The sequence below is a fragment of the Pipra filicauda genome, unplaced genomic scaffold (genome assembly GCF_003945595.2).
Source record: "Pipra filicauda isolate LSUMZ 115617 unplaced genomic scaffold, ASM394559v2 scaffold58_size5111680_pilon, whole genome shotgun sequence".
NCBI classification, from domain to species: Eukaryota; Metazoa; Chordata; class Aves; order Passeriformes; family Pipridae; genus Pipra; species Pipra filicauda.
This window is the reverse complement of record NW_024104742.1, coordinates 4,953,714-4,968,741: the sequence shown is the minus strand read 5'-3', so window position 1 is coordinate 4,968,741 and position 15,028 is coordinate 4,953,714. Positions and strand designations below refer to the sequence as shown.

General features: G+C 40.6%; 1 protein-coding gene across 2 annotated transcripts in view; it reads left to right on the top strand.

Annotated features, from left to right (window-relative positions):
* The window catches only part of CHRDL1 (chordin like 1), a 38,994-nt gene that overhangs the window by 7,415 nt on the left and 16,551 nt on the right, over positions 1–15,028 (top strand). For both annotated transcript variants that reach the window (XM_027716550.2, XM_027716551.2), the window contains exon 4: positions 1,796–1,889. In XM_027716550.2, the coding sequence (XP_027572351.2) occupies positions 1,796–1,889 (94 nt within the window). The remainder of the gene's footprint in view (positions 1–1,795; positions 1,890–15,028) is intronic.

The window sequence follows — 15,028 nt, the reverse complement described above, 5'->3', positions numbered from 1 at the left end:
AAGTTAGAATTTACATACTTAAGCCAGAGTAAAACTAAACATAATTCAGTGTTCTCACCCTGTTCCCCCTTTCTTTTACAACCCCTCCTCCCACCCCCAGTTCACAGGGGAGCCTGTTGACTGTTACTGTCAAGTAAATTTGAGCACTCACAATTTGTTAGATCATTATTTTACTCTCTAAAATACAGCAACTTTTTGCTTGTGTTCATAGTCAGATCTGCAGACTTCGGGAGCTAAGCCAACTGCTCTCCACACTCAGCACTGATAGCCTAGCTCGGGAAGAGGTGCATTGGCACTCTTTGGTACCTGATGCAGAAATGCTGATCATGGCCCTGGCTCACAGGGACCAACAGGCACTTGAGCCCTGCTCTGGTCAGTAGGGCTTGGCCTCCCAAACACCACTGTGAATCCAAGTGTAAGATCAGTCTCACTAAGCACAAGATCAGTTAAAACAGTTCTGTCCTGCTGCAGACAGTGGAGTCCTGCTGGCAGACCAGAGCAGCAAAGTTGGCCTGCAGAATTTTGTCACAGCTGATCATGCACAGAAAGTAAACATTCACCTCAGGAGATTCCGCAGGACGTAAAATGAAACAGGGAGTGAGGTCATGGAACAGGACAAGTCAGCAGCATGGAGCCAGGTCAGCAGGCAGTGCCAGCCTTTCTTCCACAGCAGTGCTTTACAGGCTCTCCAGTGAGAGTCTGCTGGGCAAGGAGCTGTGTGGACCAGGGATAGTCCCTATCCTGTGAAGGTCCTACAGCCCCAAATTTACTCCTCCGCAACAAAATCAGTATATTTAATTTCAGTCATCATTGGAAACAGATGGTGATACCATTTTTAGTGTCTCTTTCCAAAGCAGATGCACAAATGTAGCTCGTGGCTAGCAATGATCTAACAGTATGATTCCAGCCTGTGGTCTGCAGATATTTAGGAGTCAATGAATTATTTTGAAAGAGATGACTAGAAAGGCCTACACATCTGCTGTCTAAGGAAGTCTGCACCTCCCCTGGAAACATTTCAGTGTTCTAGAAGGCATATGAAAATGAAGTGGGTTTGGTCCTGACACCACCTAAAACTAGTCATAGCATGGTATCAGTGTTCATGCTGAAAGATCTTTCTTGCTATAAACATGAGCAACTCAGAGCTAAATTAGAAGGATGAATTATAGATGGGAAGTAGGAATTTGAAATGGATAGTCTTTTCTGGTGACACACACCGGAGAATGAAAATTCCCTGTGTTTTAATTATAAATCAAACTTAGATGTGGTCAAATAGAATATTATGTTAATGACATGAATAATGAACCCTATTCCCAAGACTTACTCATATTTCTTAGAAAAATGGCTACTTACCAACTGGTGTTTTTGTCTACTGGGAAACCCATAAAATGAAAACAAAAGACTCTCCACAGTTTTCAGGAACAATTACAGACACTATTGTCTCTTGTGGTCTTGAACTAACCCTCAGTAGGGGATATCTCAGAGACCTACCATTAATTATCCACGTCTTAGTTTTGGAAATGCAATTCCTAAGCGTAACTGCTCAAAAGAAAAAGACAAATTGAGATTGTTGCAATCCATTTTTAGACACTTCCTCTGATTTTAAGGTTTGTATGGATTTCTGACCTTCAGCATAAATTCAAAAGGAAGTAGAAGTAGTCTGGGCTTAGCTTGGCATGAGTGAAAACAGAATGTTGTAAAAAGTCTTTTTTTTTTTAAATATCTGGACACAGAATAGAGAACATAGAAATTTGTAAGACATTTCATTAAAGTATTATGCATTATGTTCCACCTGCAGAATGGAAATGTACTGTGCAGCAGAATAAGATGCCCAAGTCTACACTGTCCTTCCCCTGTGCATGTACCACAGCTGTGCTGCCCACGATGCCCAGGTAATTCTATTAATGACAAACAAACAGTCCTTTCTGAAATAGTTATTTAATATGTTGAATAACAGCAAAATTAAATGTATGTGCTGGAAAACTTCTGTGAAGTAAACATCCTCCTATATCCATTAAGGTCATGAGAGGCTTGTCCTACATAAGTTATAGTATTTCCCATGGTGGTTTCTTCATAGGAAATCAGAAATATAGATTTGGGATGGGATCAGGTAAGCTACCAAGTCCAGTTCCCTGCAATCCAGGCAGAAGATAGCAGAAGTTTCATTGACTGTCCACTCCCCACTTTTATCTCTAAACTCCATCACAATAAAACACCCTCCCACAAACTTCCTGAGTTTCTGCTTTTGGTGCTTTTCATAAGAGCAGGCTAAAATTTATGGTTATTTGCAATGGTTCTCTGTTGACAAGCGATTGAAAATAGCTGTGGCAAATGTGCATTTGTACAGTATCACTGTACAACCAGTCTGGTAACATTTGCCTTTTACATCTCAAGTCCAGGCATAGCTTCATAATTAGTAGAGACTGTTGTAAATCATAGAAGTAGTGCTGTAGAAGTTTATGACTATATAAATCCAATTGGATATGTATAGTAAATTCTTCCAGACTGTACATTTATTATATGCTCATTATTAAGAGCCACTGTATGAAAGAGGCTAAGCAGAATCTTTCACGAGGCTGTTACAGCATTCCCGACATGGTCTAATGGCTGGTAGATTTGATTGGAGCTTTTCCCCTAAATGTCTGTCTTAGTGGCACCCCACATTTCCACTTATAAAAGAGTATTCATGCAGCATCACAGAAAGGGGTTTTATTTGACTTTCTTCAGAGAGTTTCATTGTCTGAGGAAAAGAGCTGTTCCCTGACCAAAACGTGTGAGTTGAAGGCAGGAGGCAATGGCGGAGGGACGGGAGTGCACGAGAAGGGAGCTGTTCAGCTGCAATGGGAGTGTGTTCACTGCACTTACTGGGTAAAAAGGGCATCCACCCATCAATTTGGGGTAGGATTCATCTACCCTGGCAATTATATACACTCTCTCTCAGATACGTATATCAATATCTGATCTAGGTATCTAGAATCCCTTTTTAATCAGTGACAAGGAAGAACCATTTCAAGCATATAACTCGTCTGATGCCACGATGCCACTGTTGTGTCCTAGGATGAGATTGAGCCCATTCAACTCTAGATTCAACATTTTGGCATTTAGTTGATGATAGAGTTCTATCTATGATGGTCTAATACATTGGAAAGAAAGTTTGTAAGGCAGTATGCTTTCTTTGGCCAACTACTACTGTTAGTTAAAATGGTTAGATGCTGGGAACACAAACCCCTCTTCTGTTTCCAGATCAAAAGCAGGACTGGTGTGCCCAAAATCTGGCCTGTTTTTCCAGGTAATCTAGGCATTAATTGGCAAGGGAATCATCTAGATACCCTTTATAGCTGTTGGAAACATGATGTCTGAGAGGGTGACATCCTGTTACCCAGAATGAGAAGACTTTTCCTGGAGATGTCTGTCACTCTCCACTAATTATTGAGGGAGCACAAGAAAATAGCTTATGCTAGATGCTTACTTTTTTGACAGCTTAAGATAAATCACAGAAGTCCTACTCAGTATGTAATTGGCATCTGTACGCAGGAACTTTTTCTTTTCATTTTTTAGTATCTTTGCAATAGAAACATAATTCTTCTAGATTGACTGTTTTTTCTTCAAGTGCTCTTTGGTAGTGAACTGTTTGGCTTTTCTTCTGTTCATAAGGTTGTAAATGCCATGATACATACCAAGATTTTAAAACATTCTACAATGGCCTAGTAAGGAAGAGTAGGGGCCCCTGTAAACTCTCAAATCCATCTTATCAAATTAAGTTCTTGCTAATAATAGACTTCAGCTGGAATTTTGTACTCTGTGTTTAAACTGATAAATACAGAAAATTATCAGAATGAGCCTTTCTTGAATTGTGACCCATTATCTTCTCTTAGCTGCCCCTACAGTCTATTGGCTACCTATGATGGGCCATTACATTGTTAACTGGGCACCATCTCATTAAAATGAGAGTCCCGCTAAGGTCTATTTTTACTCTACATGAATCTGTAACTCAGATAGATCTGCTCCAATGTTAGGCAAGAGAGAACCAGGAATCTCCTGTGATGTCAGGAGTTATTTGCATTCTGCTTTCTGCAGTGATTATGTGTATCATATTTGGTGCTCCATCTTCAGTGGTAATGTTCATGCCTGATCTGAACAGGAATCTCCAGCATTCTTGCACATCTTGTGCCAGCTTTCCATTCCTGTGTGTCTGGCATACAATGTCTTTTGTGCAACATGCTATGATATGCAGGAAATTCACTTCTCTGGTTTCCCTGGTTATTTTCTAATAGAACATGTGAGAGCTCTGGCCATTGGCCATCAATTGGAATCACCCTCATAAGTGCTCGTTATATTCTGTCACGTGATGTTTCCCCTCCGTTTCTCAGGCTGCATTTCAGAAGTGAGTAGTGCTAGTCAGAGTGACCTTCTCTTCTCTTGCCTCTCTGCAGGCCTTGTAGAGTGTAACTGCCCAAATCACTGCCTCCTTATTTAATGAAGCAGAGGTAATGCCAGGAGGCAGCAACTTTTATTGGACACCAAACTTCTTAGCTACCTAAGTGGAGGAGCTGTTGAAGGGATTCCTTTGAGAAAAGTTGGCACTGCTCTCCCCCTGGAATTAATCTCTCCTGCATCCATAGTGACACTGGACTTGCTGACACAAAGAGATGCAGTGTTTGTATCCTGTCTCCCTGGCACCAGACACTATGAATCTTAAGTAGTTGTCAGACATGTTATGAAGCATCTTCTACTTTCCCCAGTGGTTCGATCCTACCAGCTTCTACCCCAGATTCACCACTAACTTTTTCTTTTTTTTTGAAACCTATTCTTTCTAGAATTGGCAAAATGCCTTGTGTCTTGTATAGATCTAGATATTCCTTCCTTTTGCAGCTCTGCAAAGTATTTTACCATCTGAATTGCATTCTTATCATGACACATGTGTAACCAAAAATACTATGTTCACATTCACTGAGACTCTTTTTACACGGTGATGAGACCCAAAAGGACATCACAGGCTTCTGAGCTTGCACTCCTTCCTTCCACCTTTAGGATGCTCCAGGCATCATCAGAGGAGAGGTAATTTGTAGTCAGGGAGAGAATTCACCATCATTCTTAGATCTGGATCAGCTCTTGATCTAGAGTGGACTTCAGACCTCCTGCCTTCTGTCATGAAAATAACCTTCATGTGCAAATTCTTCAAGCGTTTATCTGCGTCTGTCTTTTATGGCACTACTACAGACAGTGCCTTTAAAACTGGAACATTTATTGTAGATTGTATAATTTCTACATATAACAATTCCAAATGAAAGCATTTAGAGTCTGGTCAAAGATAAAATTTTTGAGTACACTCTGGAATATGTAAATCTAAGATGGGAAAAGCTTACATCAGAAGCAAAGATTCACGACTGCAGGATTTAGAAAGGCTTTCTATATTCCACTTGCTGGTTTGATCTCTCAGCAGATAAGGCTACATGCTGATGTATGAACCAGTCCATCTGGCTCCAGTGTTTTTTAAGCCTGCTGCCCTGACTAAACACACTGGCTTCCAAGAACATTCATTATTAGTAACACATTAAAGTGTGAGCTTCTTTGGTACTATGATTTTTCTTTATCAAATTCAAACCACTTTTCTGATGGACTTTTGTTGTTCTTTAGATATTGAAATAACAAAAAAATGCCAGGTGGTACCTGTATGCATAGCTGGTCTAAAGATCGACCAGATGAGGTATCTGACAATAGTGGTCTGAGAATATCACCTAAAAATAAGTGAGGCTATGTCTGCATAGTAGACTGCAGCATGACTCAGTAATACCTGAATCTTTGAACTAGCTGCTTTAGATCCTGGGAGCAGCCTAGTTAGGCAGTAGTGCAGAACTCACTGCACTGCAAAACTCCCTTAAGAAGCGGGAAAAATGCGCCTGCCGTGAGCTCAGTGTGACCTTTGCTCAGCAACTCCCACAAACTGAGCTAGTCCAGGGGACACCCTGCACTCTGCAGGGAGGATGTGCTCAACGACTCAGCCTTGCAAGGTGCAGAGCATGCAAAGCACCTGCTGACCTGATACATGTCGTGTAAGCAAACACAGAAGCATGTGTGTGATGCAGTGCATCTTGCACTGAATTACAACCAAAATTCCAACCCTGGCAGCTGGAGTGCTCCAGTGGAGTGATTTTCCATTGCAGAATGCACATACAATAAACCATTTGGTGAAGAGGTTTTGGGTTCCACCCAGGTCACACACCAGAGCTCCCAGGCTCTCAGTGCTGGTCTTCTTACCCTTCAATTCACTAACATTTTTGGGATGGAGGAAGGCATATTGTGCCCAACTCTTCCATTCTTTATGCAGGTCTTTTTACTACCACTTATCCTTCTCATATCACCAAGTGAGAGAGTCCCAAAAATGGGTAGTTGTCAGATAGTTCAAATAAATTATTTATTTGGAAGTAAATCTGATTTAGAAATACAATGATACCGACATTCCAGGGAGATGTCGAATTTTTTCCTATTGATGTGTGCTCAGATGATTTGGATTGTTTTGGGATTTGCCTTTGTCACCAGCTTCATAAGGAATGTTTGCTGTCACAGCCAGATTGAGGTTATCGCTTGTTTCCATTCTGCTTTTCTGACCATAAAAACTCAAAAATCCATCTGTACATCAGCATCCAAAATACACTGAAAAATACATATCTTCCCATGTGGATGACAGAACTTCCATTCTTTGGACTGACATGATAGGATAGGATAAGCTGCTCAGAATTTTTCCAAGATAACTTCCAAGACCTTCAGAGAGGATTCAGAGAGTATTCAAAATGCACCAAAGCTCCACTCAATTTGTTCCCTTGGCGGGAGAGTGATTGGTAGACTCACATAATAGTTCAACTTGAGAGCAGGAATTAAAGTAGAGCGACCTAGAAAGTGTTTTATGAGTCCTTCAGAGTTGCTGGGCAATTGCTGGGCAATTTTGTATGCCACTATAAAAGAAAACACAGGAAATTAAGCTGCAGAAAATATATTAAAATAATGTGAAGAGCTTGACTTTAGCCCTAGAAAGCTAAAAAACAACCAACAGCTTTTTGAATGTTTTAACTGAAACTACATCTTTGCCTTGAATCTGTATGAAAGTTCATACTGTCTAGATAAGGTGCTACTAGTTCCTTCAAGCAATGAATTTCATACACCTTCTACCGTCTGACCATATTAAAGACTAGCTGTGGTGATTAACTCTGAATTACCTCGGAGTTTTTAGAGCTTAACCTGGTCCTTGAAGTTATTTTAATGCAAAGCATTTTGTGGCTTAATATCGTTGACACCTGCACCTCCAAGAGGCACATATGGATTTTGTTTAGAGCTTGTGTTTGCAGTTTTTGGATAGTGCACAACTTTTCCATCCACATTTACTGTCAGCCTCGGCCACTGCTTTTAAAACAACATCGTTGCACTGCTTTTGTGCACATCCTCTATGTTTTTTTAAATCACAGATTCGTAATAATTTGGATTCTGATGCATGACTGAAGGAAAAGGCTAAATGCAGACAGACTGATAGTTGATCCACTAGTCTACTATAGTCAATCAACAAATTTCTATTAATATTGACAGTCTTTGGACTAAGTCTTCTATGAAAATAGATGCAGTTACTGACTGTGATATAGTCACCTCTCTAGAAATACTAGGTAATATGGTAGAAATATGAGACAGGAGATGAACGGGGAAACTGCCTTTTCGCTATACCACACAGAGTAGGTGTTTGGGCCAGGTTCCAAATCTATTTAGTTCAATGGACTTCAGATCAGACCTTGAGGTGACATGTTCATGTAGAGTGGAAACAAAAGCAGAGAGAAGAAATTAAGCAAAAGAATTTTTCACAGGGAAGAAATCCATTTGATCTCTTACGCTGTGCTATAATTCCCCAAGGACCTCCAGCCACAAAGGTTTTTTAAAATAACAGCTGACCCCTAGAAGATAACCTTGCATCAAAACAGTGTAATAGGTTTTCAGTCAGAGGTTCCTGTATTTCCATGAGATGATGAATAATGACTTCATTCTGGTGATGAAGTAGCTCTAGAATATTTGTGGTTTACCCTTCTTGATGTGACAGGGGTAAAAACATCCTTTCAGCAGGTGGTAGTTTTGACTTTGAAAACAGCCAGTGTGCAATAGCACTTTTTCCCCCCACGTGCTGATGGCTTTCCAGGCTGTTTAGATACCCAGCCCTGAAGCTGCACTAGGAGCAGGTCTGGGATTTGTAGAACTGAGTCTATGGTGCTCACAAGTTTCCTGTCTTTCTGAGGCAAAGACCTTCACAGATACTGAGGAAAGTTCAGTAAAAAGTACATTTCTGAAGAAAACAGCATGTGTTATCCCAGGTCCCATGACACTTGTGCTCTGCAGTGTCCCTTGCTGCCTGTGATACAGAGATTCCTTACTCTCTTTTCTTTATCCCCTCTGCATTTGGCCACTCTCACCAATTAGTCCCAGCATAGCACACTCCTACTGTGCTGGCCAAAATGTGATCACAGAATGTCTCCTGCACTGAAGGCCTTTTTGGAGAAGTGAGCCACAGCAGCAGAATGGGGTAATCCGTATTCTCACCTATTTGCTTCTTTGCACTGGCCTTCTGGTACAAATGGGTCAGCATTAGTTGGATCTCTGGGTACAAAGGAAACCTACTGTTGTTACTGTACCCTAGTTTCACTGGAACTGCAGGAAAATAGGCAAGTTCTCTGTATTATATAATTTCTGCATGAAATGCTCTGCATAAACACTGAAGAATATAATTTATGCAATCCTTTTTCCATATAAACACAAGGATTTTTTTTAAAGAATTTTTATAAAATACAGTTTGGTTTGAACACGTAGCATCAGGGTTAGTTCAATCAACAGAGTTGTTCCAGATTTATTCAACATAACTATGATCAAAATCTCACTGACTGTCACTCTCCCAGTGAGCTGCAATAATCCGTTTCTACAGGATGCTTCCCTCACCTCTTTAAGTCTTAGGCTGCTCTGTTTTGAATTTGTAAGGATCAGATTATCAACACATATTTATTCCTGCATTCCAAATACGTCTCATACTGAATAGCTGTTTCTTATATACAATAACCATGTTCCTTTAGCTTGTGTGTAGCAGAGGGAAGAGCCTAACATGGATGATTTCTGCCTGGAGGCAGGCTTCTTTATCTTTTACTTGGAATGTTACTAGCACTTAGATTTCTCCAGGACTGGTAAGATCTTTGGCTGAACCCCTTGGAATGTATCACCAAGGCAAGAGTGGTCAAAGGACTCCTTACCACTTCTTCAGAGCTCTGATTCCTTTGGTGAAAGAAAGCTGGTTCGGTCACTGTTAATCAGAGCAGCTCCAGGGCTGCTCACATCTTTACATGCTTATCTAGCTGTCAAAGTGGCTGTTCCAGCAACAGGAAGGGGCACATATCATTTTAAATGCTGGAGAGAGGAGTTTAGCCCTGGTCCTCTCAAAATGAATGTTGAAGTAATGTGATTTACTCGCTTTCTGTTTTCTTCTTGTACCTCAGGGTGACAGAGGATCCAAACATGTTCCAACTGGCTGTGCAAGCAAAAGTAACTAGAAAAGTAAACTCACAGAATCACAGAATATTTGGGTTGGAGGGGACCTTAAAGATCATTCAGTTCCAACCCCGTGCCATGGGCAGGGACACCTTCCACTAGCCCAGGTTGCTCAAGCCCCATCCAACCTGACCTTGAATACTTCCAGGGATGGGGCAGTCACAGCTTCTCTGGGCACTGTCCCAGTGCCTCACCACACTCACAGTAATGAATTTCTTTCTAATATTTAATATAAACCTGCTCTCTTTCACTTTGGATCCATTTCCCATTCAGATAAAAGCTGTTGCACTGGGAGGCACAGTTCCTACTCTGCATGTCTCTGGCTCAGTATAGGGCTCCTGCTATGAATGATAGTGCTCAGAAGTAGCAACTTGGGAAAGTCTCGTAATACACAAACACAAAGTGAATTTCATTGCACAACTCCTGTGGGTGACAGCCTGTTTCATGTTAAACACATTTCAGTGCTGGAGGAAAACACAATATTTTTTACATTGCATTGGCCTTTGAGAACTGAAACCTGCATTCTGGAGTAGCTGAAGAAAGCTAGAGAGGTAACAAAGTGAATAACATAAAGAAAGCTTCCAACATTTTATCTTCAACTCTCTCTTCCCTGCATTTCATGCATCCAGCTCCTCACAGATATTGCAGTCAGTGCAAGGTAGCCTTTTATTCTGCATTGCTGCCTGGATTTCTTTCAGTCCACTTTGTAGATTGTAACTCCACCTTCAGGTTTTTATCCAGAAATGTAATTTTCTACACATTAATAACTTATCCTATTACTGTTATTACAGACTAGTTCAAGTAGTATTTTGGGACCTCCTAGAATTAATCTTTCACAGTGGAGCATGGAGCCCATTGTGCTGGCCTTTAACATTGCTATGAAAAACACCAAAAGTCTCAGTAAGCAAGAATCATCCCTGTATCTTTCTACTGAATTACATGTACATTACCCTTCAGAATGATTTGCTTTTAGGTAAAAGACCTGGACTCCATGAAGGAGGAGAATTAACTATTTTTTAACAAGGATACCTAGGGGTATGTGCAGCTCCAACACAAGCAAAGAGTTTTCCAAAAGCAGATGTCAGGTCATCAGTGCTGCTCACTTGTATTGGACAGTGTGTGTGCCTGAGCTGATTCAGGTCTTATAAAACTTTCAATAAGCAAAATGGGGACAAGTACTTTTCATATTCTAATCATATTCCCCTCTGGCATTAGAAATGCTCATGGTCTGCACATTTCCAAGAATTGGGTTTTATTTTGATCTTCATAGTTGCTCTTTATGTGTGGCTTCTGAAGAGGTAACCTGTAATTCTTAGGCCAGTTTTAAATGTGAAAGCAAGTGATATGGCCTCGTGATGTTTTTACAACTTGAGGTGACCTCATTTCTGTACAGAAGCAGCATGTGAGATGACCAGTTAGCTGGTGTCCAAAGATAGTTTCCTGCACCAGGATACAGTCTAGAGAGCTCTAAAGTACGTCTTGCAACTAAACTGACTCTCCCAATTGTGTTCATTAAGTAGCAAAACTCCTGGGAATACAAGTGAATGTACAGGAGAGATGTCAGTGCAAACCAGTGTCCTGGAGTTACAGCAGAAATCAGTTGCTTGTCTAGTGAATAGGGTTCCAAAACAATCTTCAGCCTCTTGGTCTGTACATGCTCAGTGTTGATTCAGAAAACATGTTTCATAAAATCCTCTCTGGATTCAAATTCATAATCTATCATCTGTCTGCTTAAAAAAACCCAGACTATCTGCAAAACAGTTCCCAGTATGGTAAGTTTCTTAAGGCATTAGACCTTGTGATTGATTTCATATTGTTTAGCACTTGATTGTTTTTATAAGGGTGGTTAATAAAATAGACAAACTGTAAAACCCAAGCCAGGTTGAACACCCAGCCTTTCTGCTGGATGTTAAAAGCCTATCTTTTTCAGTAAATGACATTAGGTGATTCTGAATGTTGCTGTTTAAAAATAGTTTTTAAGTCAGCAAGCCAAGAGTCTGTAGGATTTTTAAAAAATGTTCTTTGCCAGATGTTCTGATACTAAAATAAGCAATGGTGAGAGTGTTAAATACTAACACGAATGGTCAGAATATTGTATAAGAAAGTACCTCACAGAGATGCAATAAAACCTCACAGACCCTTCGTGAGGTGCTGTGCAGGTCCCAGCAGACCCTGCTGAGGGTTATGCAGTAGCAGGAGCTTTGCCTGCACCTTCCTTGTCTAACTTGTGCAGTCCCCATTTCAGGAGGACACTCACTGCCACTGTTACTGTCTGCAGGTCAGTAAAACCCAGCACAGTGACTTTCAGAAAGCCAAGATGCTTGGTCTCATTGTCCACAATGGCAAAGACACCCAAAAGCAATTGATTTTCTCAATTTGAAGGTCAGATGTCACATCATAAATACTTCACTGATTATCATGCCATGACTGTACTGAGTCTGAGGTGGTTTTACCAGTTTGTTAGTGTCTAAATTGTTTGTTAGTAATTGTACCTGCACCTCTTGTCTTTGTCCAGAAGGATCCAAGTTCAACACTTAATTGATTGTAGTAAGGCCTGAATCCTAAAGCCCTTCCTCAAGCAAGTCAGCCCCCATTTCCCAAAAGGCTACTTTGCCCATAGCTCGTCACTGCTTTTCACTCTCTACACATAAATACTTTTACAGAAGTAACCACTGTTTCAAACATCAGGAACTGCTCATGGAATTTGTCTAAGCTATTCAAGGGATTAGTTGCAGATAAATGATGCTCTTCTGCTTCATATCCAAGTAAGGGTAAATCATCTCAGGATCAAGAATTTATAACAACCCAAGAAGGAATAGAGTTGTAAACAGAAAAAGCTAAAAGATGATGTTTCCAAAACTGACTGTGATCCATGTGACACGGCTTCTGTTTCTCCCAGGAGACTGGAAAGTTCCAGAAGCGAGGAAGGCATGGTCTGTGTACATGTATGACTGCCCTCAGACCTTGGCCCTTGGCCACCTCAGGTCATGGGCAGACTATCAGGAACCCAGAAAGGCTTCCACAAAAAAATCTGTGATTGGAGCAGATTCCATTAAACCAGAAAATTTCCATAACATGTCTGTGGTTTATCAAATTCACATCTAACACTGTTTTGTCAGACTATCAGGAAAGCACTGGTGCTGCAGTTCACACCACGGTGGCATCCCTTCATGGCAAACATTTTGCCATACTGTTTCTTCACAGGCCTTGTCAAATGAACCACAATTCATGAAATACATGCACTATACGTTCATAGTGAACTTCCACATCAGGCTGTACAACAGATCTTAGTTGATACAAATCTTGTTTGTATGGATCAACAGTTCCTCATAGTTCAAGCATCTATCTCAATCTCAAAAAGTGGCATTCAAGCAAGTACCTTGGCTGAGTCCTGAAGGAAACCTTTCTACTGCCTTCATTGGGGCTAGAATTTACCTTGAGTGTGTGGGACATCAATGAAAAACAGCCAAGGTAGGCAAAGGAGCTGGACAGAATCCCATGTTTGGAAGAGAGGAATGGTTGGATATAAGGTTTCAAGCATAGCCACCATAGTCTCCAGTTGCTTTTAAAAAAAAAATGTTTTTAAGATAAACCATTTTTTATACAGTTGTATTCTGTTGTCTGTTTGTAAAATCTGAAAGATTTCTTCAGCCAGGTTCAACCTTTAAAGTTACTTACAGGATAAACTGAAATCCATAGCAAGTCATGGGAAGCCCAGGTCTTACATCTTGGCCCCTGCAGTTCCCTCATGCTCATGCTGGTGAGAAAGGTCTGCTCTCCATATTGCAGACTCATGGTCTTATCTTGATTGTGCTAAAATTGTAGGCAAATGTAAGTATGGCCTCTCAGCCTCTCTACAGAAGCCTGAGCCCTTATAGAATAAATGCCAATGACAGAAACAGAGATAATTCCTTTTTGATTGAAGCTATAACATCTTTACTCTGCATGTTGTATGTTGCTTCCACTGACGTGCGAAGAATGCCAGAAAAAAAGCTCATATTGAACCCAGTTAATTAAAAGGATTCACACAGATGGTTTGCCTGGTACTTTACAGAGGCAGCTAATTAAAGCAATGTTAGTCAGCACCATTAAAATGCCAGATAAAGCTTTTGGAACAATCCTGATTAGGCAGCAAGGTTTACAAATAGAGCTTTGAGCAATGCAGTGTATTTGCAGTTAATTACTCTAATTCTAACCTGTCTTAACTAAGGCACAGAATCGTGCATGCTGATACCAATATTAATGACAAGATTTTTTAAAGCTCAAATGTGGCACTTATTAAAACAATCCACAATGACTCTAATTTCACATTCTACAGGAGAATATATCATGGGGGAGTCTGAACTCCTCTAATTAGCCATGATTTAAAGAGCACTAGGAAAAAAACAAAGGAAAGTACTAGTTGAAGAAAGTCAGTCCCACACTAGCAAAGTGAGAGAGAGAAAAACTGCAGCAGACACAAGTTATATTTAGACACAGAATATAAACAAAGCTTCCTTGCAGGTTCAGGCCGATGCTGTGTTTGGAGATGATCAGTTGTGCTCTCCAATATGCTGTTTCCAATATATGACTGTATATATTTTTTTGCAATAGCAGCAGTGTGGTCTTGATCTGAAAACTTCTTCTAAACCTTATTCTGAGCAATGAAATAGGTCCTGTCACTTAATGTGCTAATAGATAATCATATGGACAGGTGTGTGCAGCATAGGACTTAAACCATGGTCTTACTCCCTGTAATTGAAACTTGACTTTTCTTACAATTATTTCATCAAATAAGGCTTCAACTCCCTGAAAGGATGTTGTAGTGAGGTGGGTGTCAGTCTCTCCTCCCAGGTAACAAGTGACAGGATGAGAGGAAATGGCCTCGAGTTGTACCAGGGGAGGTTTACGTTAGGTATTAGGTAGGATGTTTACATGGACAGGGCTGTGAAGCATTGGAACATGCTGCCCAGGGAAGTGGAGGAGTCACCATCCCTGGAAGTGTTCAAAAAATGTGTGGATATGGCACTTGAGGACATGGTTTAATTGTGAACATGGTGGCGGTGCTGGGTTGATGGTTGGACTTGATCTTAAAGGTCTTTTCCAACCCCAAAGATCCTATGATGCTATGATTCAAAATAGCAATAGAATTTCATCCCATATTCCAAAGATAGGGAGATGCATGTGTGTTTTAGGCTGCATGACATGATTTAGCTATTACAGGCCTAACTTCTATGATCAACTTAAAAGAAATACAGATGAAAACAACTACCTAGTGCAACTCTCTACCATCATTTTCCAAGCAATAGAAGCTTCACCATCCTCCTTCTTTATTTAGAAGCCACAGTTTAAAGGCATTTGGTGATTTCATACTGAGCTGAGTGATGTGGCATATACCAAGGTATGTCTGCAGTAAAATTTACTCTCTTCATCCAATACCCAGAGAAGTCACTATGAGTCATTCAGGTATTGGTCTTTGCAAATGTCA